At 36.4% G+C, this 21,328-nt stretch overlaps 1 protein-coding gene across 2 annotated transcripts in view; it reads left to right on the forward strand.

Annotated features, from left to right (window-relative positions):
* The first annotated feature begins 407 nt into the window (after nt 1–407).
* SLCO6A1 (solute carrier organic anion transporter family member 6A1) overlaps nt 408–21,328 on the forward strand; it is a 100,774-nt gene continuing 79,853 nt past the window's right edge. The window contains exons 1-6 of one of the 2 annotated variants that reach the window (XM_025924550.2): nt 408–954; nt 10,708–10,968; nt 12,354–12,539; nt 14,414–14,510; nt 18,073–18,194; nt 19,013–19,122. In XM_025924550.2, coding sequence (XP_025780335.1) covers nt 630–954; nt 10,708–10,968; nt 12,354–12,539; nt 14,414–14,510; nt 18,073–18,194; nt 19,013–19,122 — 1,101 coding nt within the window. In that variant the 5' untranslated portion in view covers nt 408–629. The remainder of the gene's footprint in view (nt 955–10,707; nt 10,969–12,353; nt 12,540–14,413; nt 14,511–18,072; nt 18,195–19,012; nt 19,123–21,328) is intronic. The other variant, XM_086691041.1, reaches the window with a different exon arrangement.

The raw sequence follows: 21,328 nt of genomic DNA on the forward strand, positions 1-21,328 counted from the left end.
TTCTCTACGTAAAACACTTAGGCACATTCATTGGAATATTGTTTTATGATCTTTGCTGGTTTCTCCAAATATGATAGAAGTGTCTTTTTTCATGTCTCTGATTTCTCCTGGTCCTTCAACACTTTGCAAGCTGTTTCTAGTGAGACCATCCAGTTCAAAAAACATTACAGTAAGGTAAGTCTGGGGGAATTTGGGGGACAGTTCTGATATGGCATCACTGCACATTTCTCTTTCCTTGCTTCCTAATAAAAAGTACTAAATCCACTAGAGTTACTCTGGCGCCCCCTGTTTGTGCTGGCAATGATCGGAATCTAGTCATAGTAGCTTCCTCCCCACCCCCTACCCCTTCCCCACGTGGAAGCAGAGAAGGAAACAGCCTTGGAAGTTCTCTCTGGGCAACTGTCACCCTTACAGGGACGTTTGCCTTCTGCTCAAGGAGAAACGTTCCCTCTGGAGGCCTGGGCTGCAGGTGCCTCCGGTGGCCCCCAGTTCCCTCACGTCGGGCCCGCCGGCGTTTTGGTGGAGCAGGTGGAGCAGGCCGCGCCTGGAAACCGCAGGGCACACCTCCTCTAGCCCGGCGCCGCCCTCTGTGAACCAAGACCCCGGCCTCCGCAGGCCACAGTCCGGCCATGCAGGACGCCCTAGTAGACATGGGGCCCAAGGCTTCCCCGGCCCAGATTTCTGAGGACACCTTGGCCGAGGAGGCCGGGAACGCCACGAAAAGAACCCTGCAATTGGGGACAGTTTCCTCTAGCCTGATTAAGTTCCACGCTTTCCCACAACAGGGGAACGATCAGGCTGTGGCCAGGCCCGCCCTTAGGAAGAAAACACGAGAAGGGAAAGAAAGTTTGGAAAGGCCTTGTGGCTTGGGCTGTATAGTTATTTCCAGCTGTCAGCGTTTCAACAACATCCAGTGCTTCCTGGTTTTCTTCTGCATCCTGGTCGCCTCTCAAGGTGAGCCTGAGCGAGGGTGGCGGTCGTTGTGGTGAGGGCTGTGGCGGGGTGCCTCAGGGTTGCTGAGGTGGGGGAGGCGGGGGACAAGCTGTGAGTGGGGGAGAGGACTCTGTGTGGTGACCAGCTTGAGGCAGCTGTACTCTCACGTTTTCAAGGTACGTCTGAAATAAAAACAGGTGAAAGGGCCCATTACTTGGGGTTTGTACGCCTGTCATTGCTTCACCTCTGCAGGCACCTGATGACGCAGTCTGCCTAACACAGTGTGTGTGACAGGGGCCCGGCCTCCAGCTAGCCGCTGGAGGGAGGGTAGTGCTGAGCCATTTGATGTTTGGTCACCAACTCTGAGAAGTTCAGGGCTGAATTACTTGAGGGATTAAAGTAAAACTGAAAACTGTGGCCACTGGTGGGTTCCTGCTTGTGCTCACAATTTTGAGACACGCACTGGCTGAGCAGCTCCCCGCCTGGAGTTTGTTTCCTCATGTGTGAATTGAGGAGGTGAAGTGGGACCTCAAATAATCTATATTAGAGAACCCAAACTGGAAGGTGTTTATCTTGGAGGGAACAGTTTAACAAAGAATGTGAATTTGAATGCCTTTTGCGGGGCGGGGGGGCGGGGGGGGGGGTATGCATTCTTACTTGGCCACAGCTATCACCCCGCCCGTTATTTAGATTCATAGCCTGTTTCCACTGACGGCATTGAACTTTGCCGAAAATGATCCCCTTTTGCTCTAAAATGTTATGTCTAAGTAAGTGCAATAAAAAGGCTGTATATGATAAGAATCACAAGAAGCACACATAAATAGTGATCAGTTTGTCTTGATTTTATTAAAGTAGTTTCTTGGGAAGAGGCATTTGAATTGTGCCTTGATAAAAGAGTACAGTTCTGATAGCTGGGATGTAGTTAAGGAGTATTTATTGTAAAAGGAAATCAATGAATGAATTTTTTGAAAAATAAACACTCAGATATAGAAAAGCCTTGTTCTAGAATGTTGAGTGACAAGTTTGGTTTAGATGATGGTTTCACCTAAGCACCAAAAGGAGTAATTATATTTATTTTATTCATTGTGTCTCCCCAGGACTTAATTATAGTGACTAAGTTAGAAAATACACTCAATAAATATGTATTGAATGCATAAAGGAATAAAAAAAAAAAAGATGGAAAAGACAGATTGTCACCACATTAAGGTCTTTAAATACCAGACCGAGAATTTTGAAAGGATACTAAAAGGTGTTTGTTTATTATTTATTTATTTATTTATTTATTTATTTATTTATTTAAATGTTTATTTTGAGAGAGAGAGAGACAGACCACAAAGGGGGGGGGTGGGAGGGGAGTGGCAGAGAGAGAGGAAGACACAGAATCTGAAGCAGATTCCAGGCTGTCAGCACAGAGCCCGACGTGGGGCTTGAACTCACGAACTGTGAGATCATGACCTGAGCTGAAGTCAGACACTTAACCGACTGAGCCACCCAGGCACCCCAAAAGGCGTTTATTTTTTATTAATGTGCTAGGTGATGAGTAAGAAGGTTTACAGGTATTAACTCACTAAACAGAATCTTCTTATTAGGCTAGTAATGAAGAGCCATTGGAGGTTTTTGAGCAACTGGTTTACAGTGAATGTTTTTAGCTCCACTACTTATTAATGACTTCATACAGGTTATTAGCTCAGTTGGGTATAACGTTGAGTTTTCCATTCATAAAAATGATATATCTCTGCATGTATATTTATCAGTTGATCTATTTCTTATTTATTGTTACATTTTAAACAATTTTGAAATAATTTGAAACATGCAGAAAAGGTGCAAAGTGATACAAAGAATTCCTATGGCTCATACACCCAGATTTTCTAGTTGTTTACGTTTTACCACATTTGTTGCTTCACTTTTTCTCTGTACCTACAGACTTTTTTCAGACATGGTACCCCATTACTGCTAAATACTTCAGTGTAAATTTTCCCGAAGTGAGGACACTTTTCTATTTAAACAGTATACACCCTTTTCAGTCAGGAATATCAGTGCAACACTATCATCAAATTAGGAATTGGTGGTGCCACTCAGATAACGCAAACTGCCTCAATATGCCTCAACTGCCACGAACATTTTTAGACATTAATCTGCAGCAATTACTCATTTTTTTCCCTGTTTCTTATGTCCACACAAGTCTTAAAGTATATGGATCTTTCATTCTGTATGTTGAACTTCAACCTGGTTATGTTTGATGTCTCCTTATAACCAGACTCAGGCCATGCCTGCCTGATTGGATCCAGGCTGTTATGAAATTGGTATCAGGTGTAGTCCCAGAAGATTTACCCATAAAGATGGGATTTTTAGGACTGGTTTTATTATTCCTTTCGTCTTGAGGGAAGTTCTGAGCTGTTTGACAGTGGAAGATAGGTAGTCATTTTTGGTATGTGATGGCATCATAATGAATCAAGCTATCACTTGTGTTTGATTGGGATGAAGTACGAGTTGAAATATGTTATCTTAAAAGCCCAAGTGTCTCTACACTTTACTTTGTGGAAGTGATAATGACCATAAGGATTCTGGTGTAGGAGGGACTCTTGAGTGCCCTTAAAAAGTGCTCTTATGAAGGGAAAATGACAAACTCATTTCTGATAACTCTCAGCTCAAGTCCTGGTCTGAGAATTCTAGAGCTCCCATCACATCCCTAAAATAAGTCCTCATTTCTTTGAACTGCAGAGCTTGTATTTTTGGAAATCAAATACAGAATTTAAGTGTATGGGCCTATGAGTTATAATGCCAGTGTAATGCACAATCTTGTCAAGTTTGTCCTGCATCTTCTCCTCTGTTACATTTCCAAGAAGAGTTGTTAATTTTTTAGTCTGTTCAGTTTATTGCCTGTTAGGACAGAGTGGTGACTTCCAAGCTCCTTACATGTAGAACTGTTACAGTATGAATTGTAATTGAACCAGGACTTATAAGTTTTTGTGTGGACATATATTTTCATTTCTGTGGCTTTTATGCCTGGAAGTGAAATTGATGTATCCTATGATAACTCTTTGATTCACTTTTTAAGTATGCTATAGGTTTTTCACATATGTGCTTTATTGGTTTGACGAAGTTGCTTTCTATTCCTAGTTCATTGAGTATTTTTATTATGAAAGTGTTTTGGATTTTGCTATATGCTTTTTTTTTGATGTTTGTGTGGGTTTTCTCCTTTATTATATTAATCTAGTGAATCACATTGATTCATTTTCATATATTGGAATGAAATTAAGAAACACTATGATTTTGCACATTTAAATTGGGTGAAACATTCAAAATAATTGTACACAGAGACAATTTACTTGAGGAGTTTTGTCTTGTAAAGTATTAGTAAATAATTCTCTGAATGGAGTATTTTGACTAAAATATTTCAGTACAAAAAAAAAGAACTTCGAACATTATTTAGTAGTGTTTTCTTTAGATAGGTATGCACCTGTAGAGAGTGTTTTCTCAAAATATGATCTACAGTGAACAGTCTTTTGGAGCTTTATATTAAGTAACAATTATTTTTGAGGTCTCTAAGACCTCATTCAGGCTGAATGATTCACTAGAAGGATGTGGACTCAGAGAAAGATGTTATCCTCATGGTTATGACTTATCCTCATGGTTACAATAAAAGGATACAGATTAAAATCAGTAGAGAAAAGACACATGGTACGAAATCCATAAGAGACCAGGCCCAAGCTTCCATGTGTCCTTTCCCAGTGGAATTGCATGGCCATGCTTAATTTTTCCAGCGACGATGTATGATAACACATGCAAAGAGTTGTCAAAAAAGGAAGCTTATGTGAGCCTTAGTGTCCAAGTTTTTGGGAAGTATTACTCATGTAAGCATACAGCATCAGTGTGACTGACCTGAACTACTCAGACTCCATTACCCCACTCCTACACACACAAAAAAACATGCATTTGCCAGAAATTATATTGTTAGCATAAATTATCTGATCAAACTGATACAGCATGGCCCAAGGCCTCAGGCATACAACAACAGATGTTCACCTTAAATTACCTTATTAATATAAACTTTTTTACTGGTTCTGTGTGGCCCCAGGCCTCGGGTGTAATAAAGCACTCTTAACAGGCAGCATATTACAAGCGTTCAGAGTCATTTTCCAGGAGCCAATCAAAGGCCAGTTTTGAAGACAGGCATTGTTTTGAGCAACCACGGCCTGCTGAGTTAACCCTGTACTACAAAACTGTACAAAGCAACTTGAATGAATGGCTGCTTATTTCATGAGAACAGTTAAACAAAAGATCGTATTAAAAATATATTCTCCAAAAAATATGAATAACATTTTATTAGAGACAAGTATGGCTAAGAAGTTAAAGTATGTGAGTGCATATCAAGAGTCATATTTTTTTATTTCGTAAAAGTTATGATATATAATATAAAGTTTTGAAAAGTTTTAAAATAAACTTTTAGCTTCACCAATGTAATAAAACTAATTTGTCCATAAATTACAATGTGAATTGTAATTGAACCAGGAAAAAAAAAAAACTGTGAGAGCAGGAGGGTGGTGCAGTGAGAGAGGGGGAGAGAGAGAATCTCAAGCAGGCTCCATGCTGTCAGTGCAGAGCCTGATGGGGCTGGGGGTGGGGGAGAGGGGGAGCTTCATCTTAGGAACTGTGAGATCATGACCTGAGCTGAAATCAAGAGTTGGACACTTAACCAACAGAGCCATCCAGGCACCTCTAGAACTTTTGACTACAAAGATTCTAGGGTTGACTGATCGCTTCTGATTGTTCTAGAAAGTTTACAGAAAGAAAATGAGAAGTTTAGGGCATGATTAGGGAAATGTATCAGCTTCTCTGATGGTTCTATGAGAATCTCATCACTTATAGTGACACACTGCATATTTTGATCATTTCCAACCCCGAATTACAACGTAAGTTCAATTCACAGATTTATCAGATCACTTTTGTCAGAGTTAAGACATTGTGGAACAGCAGAACCCTAAGATTTGGGATCAAGGCATTTGGGGAATTGAATGAGTCTGAGGACCATAAATCCCCAAATCCTGAACTTCCTTTCCCAGTAGGAGCAAATATTTCTCCTATGTCTGAACAAAAATCAATTATTTGCTTGAAGATATTAACCTTACCTCACCCAAGTGAAGGGAGTGCTGGTTGCCCTTATGATCTACCCCACCACCCCTTACTGTTGCCTGAACCATAACTAGAATTAGATCCCAGCCTTCATAGAATGACTAACATAAAATCAAACCTGGGAGATAATATACACCAAAAATTTCCCTGCCAGTTCAGTGACGTGTCTAGGGAATGATTGGTTTGGAGTGTGAGGGCTACCTCTTCCAAAGTGAAGGAAAGTTTCTTCACTTGTTCTACTCACTATTAAGAAACATAATCTTTAGTGAACCTATGGTTTTTTGAAGGTGGAAATATGTTATGGTAGATAGTCACACTGTAGCTCCACTCAGGGTCGGCCCTAAAAAAAGTAGAGGAAAAGGAAATATTCCCAGTGGGCAGAACATTAAGAAGCATATCTGGTTATCTATATTGCCTAGAATGGCATGCTGCCATTGCCTAATGGTTTCACCATTTGGTAACTAGAGGAGAACTGGGAAAGTGTTATGTCTATTTAAATGGGCATAGTTCTCCTTTGTGGATGTTCACCAAAGAAATCCATTACAGAGAAAGCGTTCAACAATGAGATAGATAACCATACTGTGAAATTAGCCAGCCGCTTTCCCCAGTCACTGCATGTCTTGTTCAGTGGGCTCATATTTATAGTGGCAATAAGAATGCATCAAGAATGCATCAAGAATGGAGGTTATGAAAGAGCTGAATGCATAATTCATCTTGACCATCATTGATATGGCTATTGCACTTATTGAATGCCTTATATACTGTCATGATCACTTATTATCACATTGCTTTAAATGAAGGAACTCATTTTATAGGAGAAGAAATGTATCAGGATGTTCATGTTCATGGAATTCACTGATCTTACTACATATCTCCATAACCCAAAATTCTTGGCCTTATAGATGATTATAATGTCCTATAGAGGACTCAGGTAAGGTCCAGCTAGGAGACAACAATAAAAAAATGGGGATGCTGTCCTGTAGGGTGAGGCATATGCTTTGAGATATCAGCCTACACATGTCATACGTGATCAAGAAGTACAAGAAGGGGGTGAATAGTGGAAGAAGGGGGTTATAAATATCAACTGTGTTTGCATAACTATTTAGAGAAATACAAACAACAATGATGCATTTCTCTCTCATTTGTTTTATGTGTACACAAACACAAACATATATACATTTGTGTGTGTGTATTCCAATATTTTTCTTTTTCCCTTTTTATTTGATCAAAGAGTATTATGGGAGATAATGTTGCAAATTTATCTCTAGGTTACAGAATATCCCTGAGAAGGAAAATTAATATCCCAACACCAGAGTTGGGCATAGTTACTGACAGGACATTTTTTGCTTTGGCCATTATTCCCCTTGGCCACATCTAAAATGAGAGTTGAGGAAAATTCTTCTCTTTGATGCAGCAACATTTTTATACCTTGTTTCCTCCTGGTCTTGCTCTGTTAAACTGTTGTTGCTCTAAGTTTGACTTACGGTTTCTTTTTCAATGTAATTCCCTTGCAAATTTAGTTAAGTCTATGATGTCTTTGATCAGTTATTTATACCTTTTATACCATTTATACCTTTGCAATTTACTTTTTGTATTGAGAAAATCCATTCAGGTTTGCGATTGAACTAGAAGATGGATTCGCATTACCTTGAGATATATATGATGACTGGTTGGACTGTGTGTCTCTGCTTTTGAGGGAAAGAGTGAGAACATGTTTGTAAGAATGATAATTGCAAAATGTTAGGCAGAAACATGATGGTGTCCCTGTTAATTTGGTATGTTAGTTTAAATAGAAGAAGGGTGAAAATATGTCCTGAGTAGTCTAAAGGGTGAGCTCTCAAGTTACTTGTCTGTTGGCCATAAACTTCATCATTCACAGTCTGGACTCATTCCTCTATTTACAAAGGGGACTGGGAGCTTGTAAACTACAATTCCCAGCCTTTCTTTCTCTCTGGCTTCCACTTAGGTGGTGCCAGTGAGAGGCTATGGCAGTAGATTTGCAAAATGGGCAAAGGAAGGCCTCTTTTTTGTTTTTTCCTCTCTGTCTGTGGTGTTGTTTTTGGCAAGAGCAGCAATGCTTGGTGAGGAAAAGCCCTTGGATTTATGCTCAGGAATCACTTCAGCTTCATCAGCAGCAACAGTGCTTATGGTTGTAAGTCTGCAACTGCAAGAGCAGCAGAAGCAGTGGGTGGCTGTGAGTTGGCTCTCAAAGCATCATGTGGGTCCTGGCTTCCTGCAAAAGAGGTGGTGACGGCAATTCCAGCTGGAGCAGCAGCAGTGGCCCATGCTCCCGCAACCTCCCTTGTCGTAGGGATCCTGAGTTTTGATAAGTAACTCTTTTCCCTTTTCATTCCAAAAAATGTATTATTTTGGTAACCAATGTCATATTAATTTATTTTTCTTTCAAATATTTAGCATATTTTTTCCTAGTTGGATACTGAGGGATAGAAAAGCACCCGTAGGATACCATTTATTTAATGTTCAGGAACATGACAAACAATTCCTGTATTATTCAAGGATATACACATTGTCAAAAAAAAAGTGTTTAAAAGGGTCAGAAATGATAAACTTCAAATCTAGGATGTGCATTATGGAGAGAGAGAGAGGAATGTGTTTGGGGAGTACATATTGGGCTTCAAATATTTTGATAATGTTTTATTTCTTGTTCTGGGTAGTAGATAAACATAATTATTAGATTGTTATTTATTCATATTCTATGATTGAAATGAATACATTAAAATAAATATCAGTTGGCACAAAAACAGACACTCAGATCAATGGAACAGAATAGAGAACCCAGAAATGGACCCACAAATGTATGGCCAACTAATCTTTGACAGAGCAGGAAAGAATATCCAGTGGAATAAAGACAGTCTCTTCAGCAAGTGGAAAACTGGACAGCGACATGCAGAAGAATGAACCTGGACCACTTTCTTACACCATACACAAAAATAAACTCAAAATGGCTGAAAGACCTAAATGTAAGGCAGGAAGCCATCAAAATCCTCAAGAAGAAAGCAGGCAAAAACCTCTTTGATCTTGGCCACAGCAACTTCTTACTCAACACATCTTCAGAGGCAAGGGAAACAAAAGCAAAAATGAACTACTGGGACCTCATCAATATAAAAAGTTTAGCACAGCGAAAGAAACAATCAGCAAAACTAAAAGGCAGTCAGCAGAATGGGAGAAGATATTTGCAAACGACATACCAGATAAAGGATTAGTATCCAAAATCTGTAAAGAACTGATCAAACTCAACACCCAAAAAACAAATAATCAAGTGAAGAAATGGGCAAAAGACATGAATAGACACTTCTCCAAAGAAGACATCCAGATGGCCAACCAACACATGAAAAAATGCTCAACATCACTCATCATCAGGGAAATACAAATCAAAACCACAATGAGATACCACCTTACACGTGTCAGAATGGCTAACACTAACAACTCAGGCAACAACAGATGTTGGCGAAGGTACAGAGAAAGAGGATCTCTTTTGCATTGTTGGTGGGAAAGCAAGTTGGTGCAGCCACTCTGGAAAACAGTATGAAAGTTCCTCAAAAAATTAAAAATAGGGATGCCAGAATGGCTCAGTCGGTTAAGCGTCCGACTTCAGCTCAGGTCATGATCTCACAGCTTGTGATTTTGAGCCCCGCGTTGGGCTCTGGGCTGACAGCTCAGGCCCTGGAGCCTGCTTCAGATTCTGTGTCTCCCTCTGTCTGCCCCTCCGCTGCTTGCACTCTGTCTCTCGCATTGTCTCAAAAATAAATAAACATTAAAAAAATTAAAAAAAAATTAAATATAGAACTACCCTACGACCCAGCAATTGCACTATTACGTATTTATCCAAGGGTTACAGGTGCGCTGTTTCGAAGGGACAGATGCACCGTAATGTTTATAGCAGCACTATCAACAATAGCCAATGTATGGAAAGAGCACAAATGTCTATAGATGGATGAATGGATAAAGAAGATGTGGTATATATATACAATGGAGTATTACTCGGCAATCCAAAAGAATGAAATCTTGCCATTTGCAACTATGTGGATGGAACTGGAGGGTATTATGCTAAGTGAAATGAGTCAGAGAAAGAGAAATATCATGTGACTTCACTCATATGAGGACTTTAAGAGACAAAACAGATGAGCATAAGGGAAGGGAAACAAAAATAATATAAAAACAGGGAGGGGGACAAAACATAAGAGACTCTTAAATATGGAGAACAAACAGACGGTTATGGAGGGGTTGTGGGGGGGGGATGGGCTAAATGGGTAAGGGGCATTAAGGGCAATGTTGAAATCATTGTTGTGCTATATGGTAACTAATTTGGGTGTAAATTAAAAAAATTAAAACCACTCTAAAAAAAAAGGAAAAAATTCAAAAATAAAGACAATAAATATCAGTAAAAATCACTATTCTTCAGTAAATAGGTACAAAAATTCAGTTATTAAGTATTTCTTAGAGGTTAAGGTCTGTTAGCATTTTAGAAAATGGATCGTGTGCTTATAGGGTTAAACAATCAGAATAATGTAAAATAAATTTAATGTAAATTGTTTTGCTTTGTAATGATTATAATGGTGTTCTTTTTTGTCTCTTAAATGCATACTATGGCTTTCTTTTTTTTTTCTTTTTACATTTTAGGTATTGTGTTTGGTCTTGTAGATCTAAGCATTGACACTTTTCAGAAGGAGAATCATCTGGGGACCAGTGAAAATTTAGTGTTATCTTTGACTTATGATATTTCATCTTGCCTGATAGTACTATTTATATCATACTATGGAGGGAGAGGAAACATACCAAGATGGATTGCATTTTCTTCCTTTTTAGTAGGAGTTGGCTCACTTTTCTTTGCTTTTCCATACATTAGTGATGGACGTTATCAATTGAGTGCAGACCCTGAAGGTAAGATTATAAAAGATACAACAAATTACTATTCATTTAAACCATTTCCTCTAGAAATTTAAAATAGACTGTGATATTTGTGTGTACATCCATCCATCTGTATCTATTTATATTACCAAGTTTATTAAGCTAATTAATTATAGCTCCATACTAACATTTATGTGCCTATCTCTCATCTTCTCATGATCAGATACCCTTTCATTTAAGAGATAGGGATAGGAAGAAGAAAGAATATTTTGGGATAATTGTTTATCTTTTGTCAGTTTTCATATATATTACAAATCTCTTGAGAACTTTGGTAATTCCTTATGTCTTCCACAGTATGCTTTAATTAATCCCTTTATTTTGACCTCAACACACATACACACAAGCAGAAATAAGTACATAAATAAACAGAAAAAGAAAGATTACACCCTTTTGAAGGTACTCCTACCATTTCAAAATGGGAGCTGCCCTTCTGCATAGTACTTGGAATCTGAAGAGATTAGTGACTTCTTTACTTTGTTCATTTTTTAATAAGTTTATTCCACAATCTTTTTGCTGTTCCCAGTAGAAGAAGTCTATTTTGAGGTTTCATAGTGCTATTTCTGGCACTGTTGTGTTGGGTACTTTATTGTTGTGTATAGTTCTATAAAAATGTTAAAATGAATTTACCCATTTTGACAACTTTAAACTGGACTTTAGTGGAAAAAGCCATGAGGATGTGTCCATGTGTGTATGTATGTGTATATACATGCTTATGATATTTAAAGGTATGCTTATGATGTGTGCTTATACTTTAAATAAACAATATTAAATATAGTTTAATATATACTATATAATTTGTATATTAAATATGTTGATATATCATCAGTATGTGAACTATATAACATTCACATATATTTATTATGTATTTATTACATTTGTACAATGTGAATATGTAGGCTAAATGTATTAATTTGTAGAATATATTTGTAGTATAATTAAGATATATATTTTTTTCCTGGGGACAAAAGTCAGGAGTACCTACCAGATGCCATATTTAAGAGGAACATGTGTGTATATGTGTTTTGTATGTGTGTGTGTGTGTGTGTGTATGTGTGTATGTATATATTTACACATAAATGTGTATATACATGTAATTGTGCCTACGCATTTATATGTGGTTTATAATATTTGTATCTTTCCCAATATTCCCACAAATATCCTTTTATAATTGTGTTTTTCGGAGAATATGGTGATTGACTGTAGAATGGCTACATTCAGTGTAAATTAAATGTTAACTAAAAAAAGCATACTGGTGGAAATAGCTTTGTAAAAGGTTAAATATTTCATGAGAGATACTGCATATTTGTTGTTTGTGTAACTTTTGACTGATTTAATAAAAAAAATTATCTTTTCAAAAGATACTTGCCAAGAAATGAAGATCATCAAGACTTGCAGGAAAGCCCCACCATCATTCCAAGCAAAATACATAGCTTCCTTCATCCTGGGGCAGATTGTGCAGGGAATAGCAGGCATGCCTCTTTATATCCTTGGAACAATCTTTATTGACAACAGTGTTGCCACACACTCAGCTGGCATTTATCTAGGCAAGTTGTTTTCCCTCTCTAATATGATTGACCCGTTTTGAATTTTTATTGAGCTTTTATATCTTGGTGTACATGTTGAAGCTGATATGGAAGCGCTAATTATTGGCTCTTATAATAATATTATAATAAATAATAACAGGTATGTTTGACCTCAAAATCACATTGAGTTGCCTAATTCTGAGGAGTTGCTTGAGATTTGGAATTGTAGACAAGTCATCTGAAAGTCATCAAACAGATAAAGAAAAATTGCAAAAATACATACTGTCTTAAGTAATAAAATCTATACTCTTTATATGTGTGTCTAATATATATATAATACATATAACATTTATATGTTTTTTATATATATATATATATAGTTTGTAATATCAAACTTTATAGGCTGCGTTTCATTTCTCCAGGGGAAAAAAAACCTCAAATTATTATATTGAATTGCTTGCATAGTTGTATATTTAAGCTTTGGGGACATAGGTGGGAAGCTGCTGCCATCATGTTCGTAAGGAGATAGAAATATTGTTTCATACCTCCTCAGCGCTAGATTCAGTGTTGAAATCGTCATCACCATTGTACTAAGCCTTTTGCATATGTTAACTTACTTCATCTGTTTTGGGGAGCTCAGATATTTTGAAGTTAATGAAAATATAATCTTGTTCATCCCATCAAGAAGAGAAGTGATGTGCTATTTAATTGACTACAATGTAGTACTCTGTTTCCAGTGTTTTATGTCATGGTATCCTACAATAAATAACCCAGGGGTATATCTCAGAATAATCTGTATTTCCTTATGTTTTAATAGCTCCTGGCCCTGGTAGATCATCTGTCTGGACAGGGTTGTCTACCTATCATATTTTTTTTAGAAATTAGAAATTTAACAAAATATATATTGTGAAGGTGACTTAAGAGAAAATAGCATTTTGCACCAAAATAGTGCTTTTTCCACTAGAAGTAAGGAAAATTATGTCAAAAGATTAAAATAGTTGACTTTCATATGTATATTTGCTTTTAGAAAAAAATTTGCTGTGATTTATTAGTGTTGGCTGAGGGTGGCAACAAATCTGTTTGTTTTACTTTTGGTTCTAATTGAGATGTACACATACACACTGTATCTCCACCTCCTGCCACCATAGCTGCCAGGGTGAAGGATACAAGCTATCACAAATTAAAGTGAAATCAGGTATATCAAATTTATATTTATATTAAATATAAATATATTTATATCACATTAAATATATAGACTAAATAAGATACAGTGAATTATATAATTAACTTGCCTAAGTTTCTTTATTTATGCATTGGATGAAATACAGGATGGCTAATTTTATGTGTCTATTTCACTAGATTACGGCAACCATTTATTTGTTTCAACACCAGTAGAGATATTTATGCTATATTTTTTAAATAGACTAACACAGTCAGTAGACTCTGAGTAAAGCAGATTACCCTCCATTATGTTGGTTAGCCTTATCCAATTGGTTGAAGGCTTTCAGAGGAAAGACTTGGGTTTCCCAAAAAAGAAGCAATTCTTTTACCAGACTGCTAGATAGAAACTCTGCCTGAGTTTTTCCAGCCTTCTGGTCTATCTTATGGATTTCAGGCTTAATTATGGACTCACTACTGTAACTTTTACTCTTACCTGGATTTCCAGCCTGCCAGCCTACTCTACAAATTTGGACTTGCTAGGCCTTACAATTGCATGAGCCAATTATTTATAATCTCTCTCTCAATATCCTATTGGTTCTGCTTCTCAGTTCTGCTTCTCATAACTAATAAAGTTAGTTATGAAACTTTCAGAAGTAATCTATTTCAACCATGTAATTTTTATCATGACAGAACTGGCTTATGTAGTTGTTTGATGTTCAGTATTCATTTCATAGGCTTAATGGACGCTTCATTAATACTTGGATATTCTTTGGCTTATGTGATAGGAGCACCCCTTATGAAGGGGACTGAAAACAGTACTTTTCTTATTAGGTAAGTCATTTTGTTTCATTTTTTGTTGTTGTTTATGTGATATGAAATATTTATTGGATATATATAGCCTATAAACATATATTTTTAATTTGTTATACCATATTTTTAAGAAAAACGTGAATGTGACTGATACGTGTATTTATGTACATATAAATACACTTTTATCTTTATTGTTTGAAATGCAATATATTGTTTGAAAACATTATAAAGACAACCTTATTACTAATTCTGCATATGGTTTTTTTGAAAAATTGTGGAGAAAACAAATGACATAAAATTTATCATTGTAGCCTTTTTATTTTTAATTTTTTGAACGTTTATTTATTTTTGAGACAGAGAGAGACAGAGCATGAATGGGGGAGGGTCAGAGAGAGAGGGAGACACAGAATCTGAAACCGGCTCCAGGCTCTGAGTTGTCAGCACAGAGCCTGACGCGGGGCTCGAACTCACGGACTGCGAGATCATGACCTGAGCCGAAGTTGGACACCCAACTGACTGAGCCACCCAGGCGCCCCTGTAGTCTTTTTTAAGTGTATAGTTAGTACAGTAGTGTTAACCATGTGCACACTGTTATGCACCAGTTCACTAGAAATTTTGCATCTTGCAAAACTAAAATTCTATATCCATTGCACAGTAACTTCCATTTATCCCCTTCTCTCCAGCCCCTGAAAATCACCATTTTACTTTCTAAGATTTTGGCTACTTCCTATGCCTTATATAAGTGGAATCATGCAGTGTTTGTCTCTTTGTGACTGGCTTATTTCACTTAGCACAATGACCTCAAGGTTATTGAACATATGCCATAGCATATGCCAGTAAAAATACTTTCTTTTTAAAGCTAAAAAATAGTCAATTGCATGTATATACCACAATATTGCATCTGACAAGGGAGCGTATGATAAGACAAAAAATCTGTAGTATGACAACTACAGATTTCACTGGTCTTACTCTGTGCCCTTATCCAGAAATAACTGACTTGATAGAATGGAGTCATGTCTTGGCATTGTCCATACTTTTTGGTGGAGTATTTAGGTTTTCTCTATTACTATCATGTCATCTTCAGAGATAGTTTTACTCATTCCTTTCTGATTTGAATGCCTTTATTTCTTTTTCTTCCCTAATTGATCTGGCTAGTACTTCCAGTGCAATGTTGATTAAAGTGAGGAGATTGGGTATCCTTATGTTACTCCTGATCTTATGGGTTCGTCATGATGACCTTTATCATGTTGATGCATTTTCCCTTTTACTCAATTTCTTGAGAGTTTTTATTATGAATGAATGCTGAATTTTGTCAAATGATTTTTTCCACCTCAATTGACCTGATCATATGATTTGTATCTTTCATTTTGTTCCTGTGGTGTATCACATTGATTAATTTGCAGATATTGAACCATTCTTGCATCCCTGGAATAAATCCCACTGATTGTGGTGTATGATCCTTTTAATGACTTGTTAAATTTGGTTTCCTAATATTTTGTTGAGGATTTTTGAATCTGTGCTCATCAGGGATATTGGCTTGTAATTTCCTTTTCTTGTAGTGTACTTGTGTGGTTTTAGTTGCACATTAAATGTAATATCCAATTTCAGTTTCTTTTTTTATATAATATGGGAAATGGGTAAAGCTTCTATTTTTCCCCTCAAAGGGATATACCATTGTATTGATGACATTTATGGATCATTCTGTGTTTTTTTTAAATCAATTTATTTTTTACTGATATTATACACCATCTATATCATAAATTAAATTTCTTGCATACATAGGTTTCCTTCTTATCTGTTGTCTCTCTAATCTGTTGTCTGATCTCTCTATTTTCATGCCAGTACTACAATGTTTTAATAACTACAACTTTATATATGATTTGCTATTTGGTTGGGTAAGTCCTTCCTCAATATTATTCACCAAAAAGCAGGGGCTATTTCTGCAAAATTACTCTTTTAGATAAACTTAATAGTCTCAGGTTACAGTGAAAACATTTTGATTTGAGATACTTGAATTTACTTATCAAATTGGGAATAAATGTCATTTTTCTATGCAAGAATATGGTATATATTTCTCTATTTTCTCTGCTCTTCCTTTGTGCCATTCAATAAAGTCTTAGGAATTTTGTTATTGAAAATATTCCATTAAGCTTATTCCTAGTAATTTATTTTGTTAGTAATGCGCTTGGAATCTTTATGTTATTACTTCTTAATCAATTATTTCTAGTAAGAGGAAAATCTGTTAATATATATGGCACCTATTAAATTCTTTGCTTACATTTTCTGACTATTTTCCTCAGTCTTCTTGGTTATCAATTATTTACAGATAGGTAATAATCATATATAGCATAATGCATATGGTTACAGTACATAGCTGGATTCAAAAGTAAAAAGAGAAAAAAAATTCTAAATATTTTAATCAGTGAGGAAACATATAATCTTAGTGAAAATGTAGAGTTGAAACTTTCTATGTATACCGTGTCCAGATATATATATATCTCTCTGATAATGGAACTCAAGATTGCAACCTAATAGTATTGCAAGTCGGAACTTGTATCCCTTAATAATATAACAATGGATAAGGAGTTAGCCCATTAATAAATAAAACTGGGAATATTCTCCACTTTCTGTGAAAGGCAGGGCCTATATGCAAGCTCCTCACCAGGTCACTGTTGACAAATAGAATTACCTGCGAGAAACCAGCACCTTCACAACTGTGGTTCTTAACTATGTGGGTTTTGTCCCACAATGGATGGTCAGACAAGGTCTTATGCGTCTGTGGAATTGAAGACAGTGGTAGCTGTATGGTAATGAACGTCTCCAAATCTTCTCCCTAAATGATACAAAATAACTTTATAACTATGAACATTTTCTGCAAGATCATGGCCTTAGCATGACTGAAGACAAATAGTGCTGAAATTGCAAAATGAACAGTGAGTAAAAGAGAAAATCAACACAGGATCCTTCACAGTCCCATCCTGCCCTGCTTACTGCAAAGTCTGCCAAGGCAGACCAAGAAAAAGCTGCAGGGAAAATGGAAGATAAAGGCTAACAAAGAGTACTATGGGTGATTAGGTATGATCACCAGGAGAGTGATAAACACTCAATCTGAGTTGATTCAGAGAAGGAATTGTAAGAAAGGCATTTCCAAGTGTATGTAATGTAAAGGGTTAGATATCAGATAAAAGGTTAGTTGCTCACCTTAAAGGCCAGGCTTGCCCTAAAGGTTGTGCATGATTTAAATGGGCAGGAATGATGTTTAAGGATAGGTAAGAGTTAAAGGGGTAATCTTCCAAAAGCATAGCTTCTGTTGACCAAAAAAGTTAAAAAGGAACAAAGAATTACTTGTGCCACCTGAGTGGACATGGGAAAAGAAAGAAAAGAGAAACAAATTAGAATCTTGTAGAATAAAAGAAACCCTGCATAACTGGGGGAGTCACAATCAGCAAAACAAACAATAGGGACAAATTAACAGAAGATGTTCCTCCCTTCCTCCTTCCCTGTCCCTCTCTCTTTCTCTCTGTTTGATTATGGCTTTGTAATGAAATACACAAAGTTGAAATTTTTAATTTTTCTCTGTTAGTGTTGAAGACATTGATGATCATCACAAGTGGCTGAGGAGTTGGTGGATTTATTTCGGTTTTGTCTCACTTACTGCATGGATAACATTAATACCATTGTCATGCTTCCCACACAGTGTACGAGGTGACTGTAAAAATGTAATTCATTAAGTTAAAATACAGTAGGTTCCTTATCCCACCCCCATTTCCCGTTCTCAGAATTTGGCTGAACTACTTTTCTTTTTGTCATGGAGATATGACATATGCTAGTGTTATTTGAACACATGAAACTTCATGTTGCCAAATACTATTTTATTTATGTGCCAAACTTTCATTAGTATATATTTTTGTTTCTTGTCATTTTTTAAAAAAGGTAGAGTTCATAAGTTTTCTTTAAAAAGAAATATATTTAAATCTATTTACCTAGCATTATTTAATACATGTACCACCTGAAAGAATTATTGTAAGATAAAGTAATAACTATTAAAATTATTTTGGAAACACTAAAAAATACATGTAACATTAGAGAAATCAAATACTCTCCTAATGGTAGTACATTTTATTGGCACAAGATATTTTTAGTAATGTCAAAGATGACTCTTTTACATTTTAGGGCTGTGTTGTCAAAAACTATAGTCACTTTCCATGTGTGGCTATTTAAATTTCAAAGTAAATTAAGATTACTCAGTCATAGGAGCTATATTTCAAGTATTTAATAGCTACATAGAGCTCGTGGCTACAGTATTGGACAGTACGGCTACGACAAGTTTTCATTATCATAGAATGTTCTTTATGACAGCACTGTTTTAGAAGAATTTGCTTTTTACTTAGATTGACTTTAGCTTGTTCAAAAGTAGCTCACTTGCCATTTCAAGAAAAACTATTAAGATGTGTACGTATGTTTGTATGTATGTTTTAATTGTTTGAATGTGTCATAAGATTCTTTTACTTGTTAACCTATAGGTACAGCAAAGATAAAAGCTGAGAAATGTAAACAGCTTCATCCGTTTGACAACAAGTTTAAAGATAAGGAACTTGGAACTAGTATCAAGGATTTATTTGCTAATACTTGGGTAAAGTAAAATATTTTATATGAACAGTCCAATTAAGTTGACCTGTATATTTTCTAACAGTGGATTTAAAAGAATAACCATAAAGTGTTCAACTTAAATCTGAGGGGGCTTAAGCCCTTAATTAACTTACTCATTTTACAGATAATGGCAAATAGGACCCGCCTTACCTAAGTGACGTTTCTGGGAACATGGCTAGTGTCAGAGGATGGTACTAGTTTTTTTCCTTCTACCTTTTCTTTTAATTTTACTTTTGTATTATTTTGTGTTTCTTCTTTTCCTGAAGAAATACGTAAGACTTATAGGTATTAACATCTTTTTATTATGTTTAAATGACTTAGAAGAGAACTCTAGAAGTTAACAAATATTCATGAAAACATCGTATTTTATGGAAATTATTTCATCTCAGTTTCAAATGGAGAAAAATTCATTGCTTCTCTAGGTGAGAAAAAAGGCCTACAATACAGACATAGTGGGTTTAATAAAAACAAACAAACAAACTTCTAAGTAGTGATTCTACATTCAATTTGCTTTCTCTTCTCCTTTTCATAAGTATCCTTTATTTTGTGGGCAGAATTATATTGAGGATATATGGAAACTAACACCTATGCCTTTATGGAGCTTATATTCTTGTGTAGGTTTCAGACTTTAAAAAATACAGAGATTAGAGGTAGCTCAGTCTGTTAAGCGTCCAACTCTGGATTTTGGCTCAGGTCATGATCTCATGGTTCATGAGTTCTAGCCCCATGTTGGGCTTTGTGCTGACAGTGCGAAGCCTGCTTGGGATTCTCTCTCTCTCCCTCTCTCTGCCCCTCCCCTGCTTGCACTCTCTTTCTCTTTCATAATAAATAAACATTAAAAAATACAGAGATTAAAAACAACTGATTAACAATTGTGTAGGGAAAATTCTACATAAAATGTACTTTAGTTATGGGGTAATAATGTAGGTTTAACTGAATGGGGAGCATTTAAATGGAATACCCTAAAACAAGAGAAGAAGTTATCCATGTGAAGAATGGTCATTAATAAAATTCCAGGCATAAAAGACACATGTGGAAACATCTTGGAGCAGCAAAGTTTTAAGAATGTTCAGTTCAGAGAAGCCTTGAGTATTTGGAGCATAGTTGCTTGGTGGGGAGAATGAACGAATAACAGGTTAGAGAGTAAGCAGAGGCTAGGTCACAAAGGTCCTTGTGGGGCATGGTAAGAACTTTAGATTTTGGTTTTAATGCAATAGGAAGTCACTCATATAGGCAAGGAAATAGTGTTTTAAGAAGTTTAAAACATGACTTTGGGTAAAAAATGGATTACAGTGGGGTAAGAGTTGAAAAGGCAGTATGACTCGGGTGTTATAGGTTTTCTCTGGGTATTATAAATAGTAATTTTTTTATTCATATGAGACCCAACTGTAAGAACCAATTAAAGAATTATTTGGCATTTATAAAATACAGGGCTACTGACAATGAATTGTGTATGAAGAAGAAAAAACCTTCCACATGTCAACATGATTTGCGCTTCTGGGGCCTTAAAGAAAAGAAATTAAAGAGTGGCTCAGCTGATTAAGCATCTGACTTTGTTGGCTCAGGTCATGATCTCACAGTTTGTGGTTTTGAGTCCTGTGTTGGGCTCTGTGCTGACAGCTCGGAGCCTGGAGCCTGCTTCCAATTCTTTGTCTCCCCCTCTCTCTGCCCCTCCCCTGCTTGCAGTCTGCCTTTCTCTCTCTCTTAAAAATAAATATGCATTAATTTGGTTTTTTTTTTATAAAGAAAAGAAATTAAAGCCTAAAATATGGGGAAACAGATGTTCTAACAGATGTTCTAAAGCCTACATATGGACATGTAATACTAGGATCCAACAGAAAGCTTATGTATCTTATGCTCTTTCCTTTAACAATGTACCAGGCTGAGTTTCAGAAAGAAAACAGGGATAATGCGCCATACTTTAGGAAGCCTAGTAGATTAGAAAAAATCCCGCTGTTTGCCTTATTTCATGGGGTAGCACCTGCCAAAGCTCCGTTTCTTAACAAAATGTAGCTACGGAGCAAGCCATGTTGGTGAAATTAAAGTAGGGCATGTCTTCCCTGATAATAATGGAGTCAGGCAGTGTTTTCTGCTAGGTTGGTGGTTAATTATGAGCCATTTAAGTAAGCAATGCAGCTTATTAAAGAATTCATGCAAGGAAGAGTGGAGTTGAGCAGTGGATAATGGCT

This window comes from Puma concolor, chromosome A1, assembly GCF_028749965.1.
Source record: "Puma concolor isolate L17-30 chromosome A1, mPumCon1.1.hap2, whole genome shotgun sequence".
NCBI lineage: Eukaryota > Metazoa > Chordata > Mammalia > Carnivora > Felidae > Puma > Puma concolor.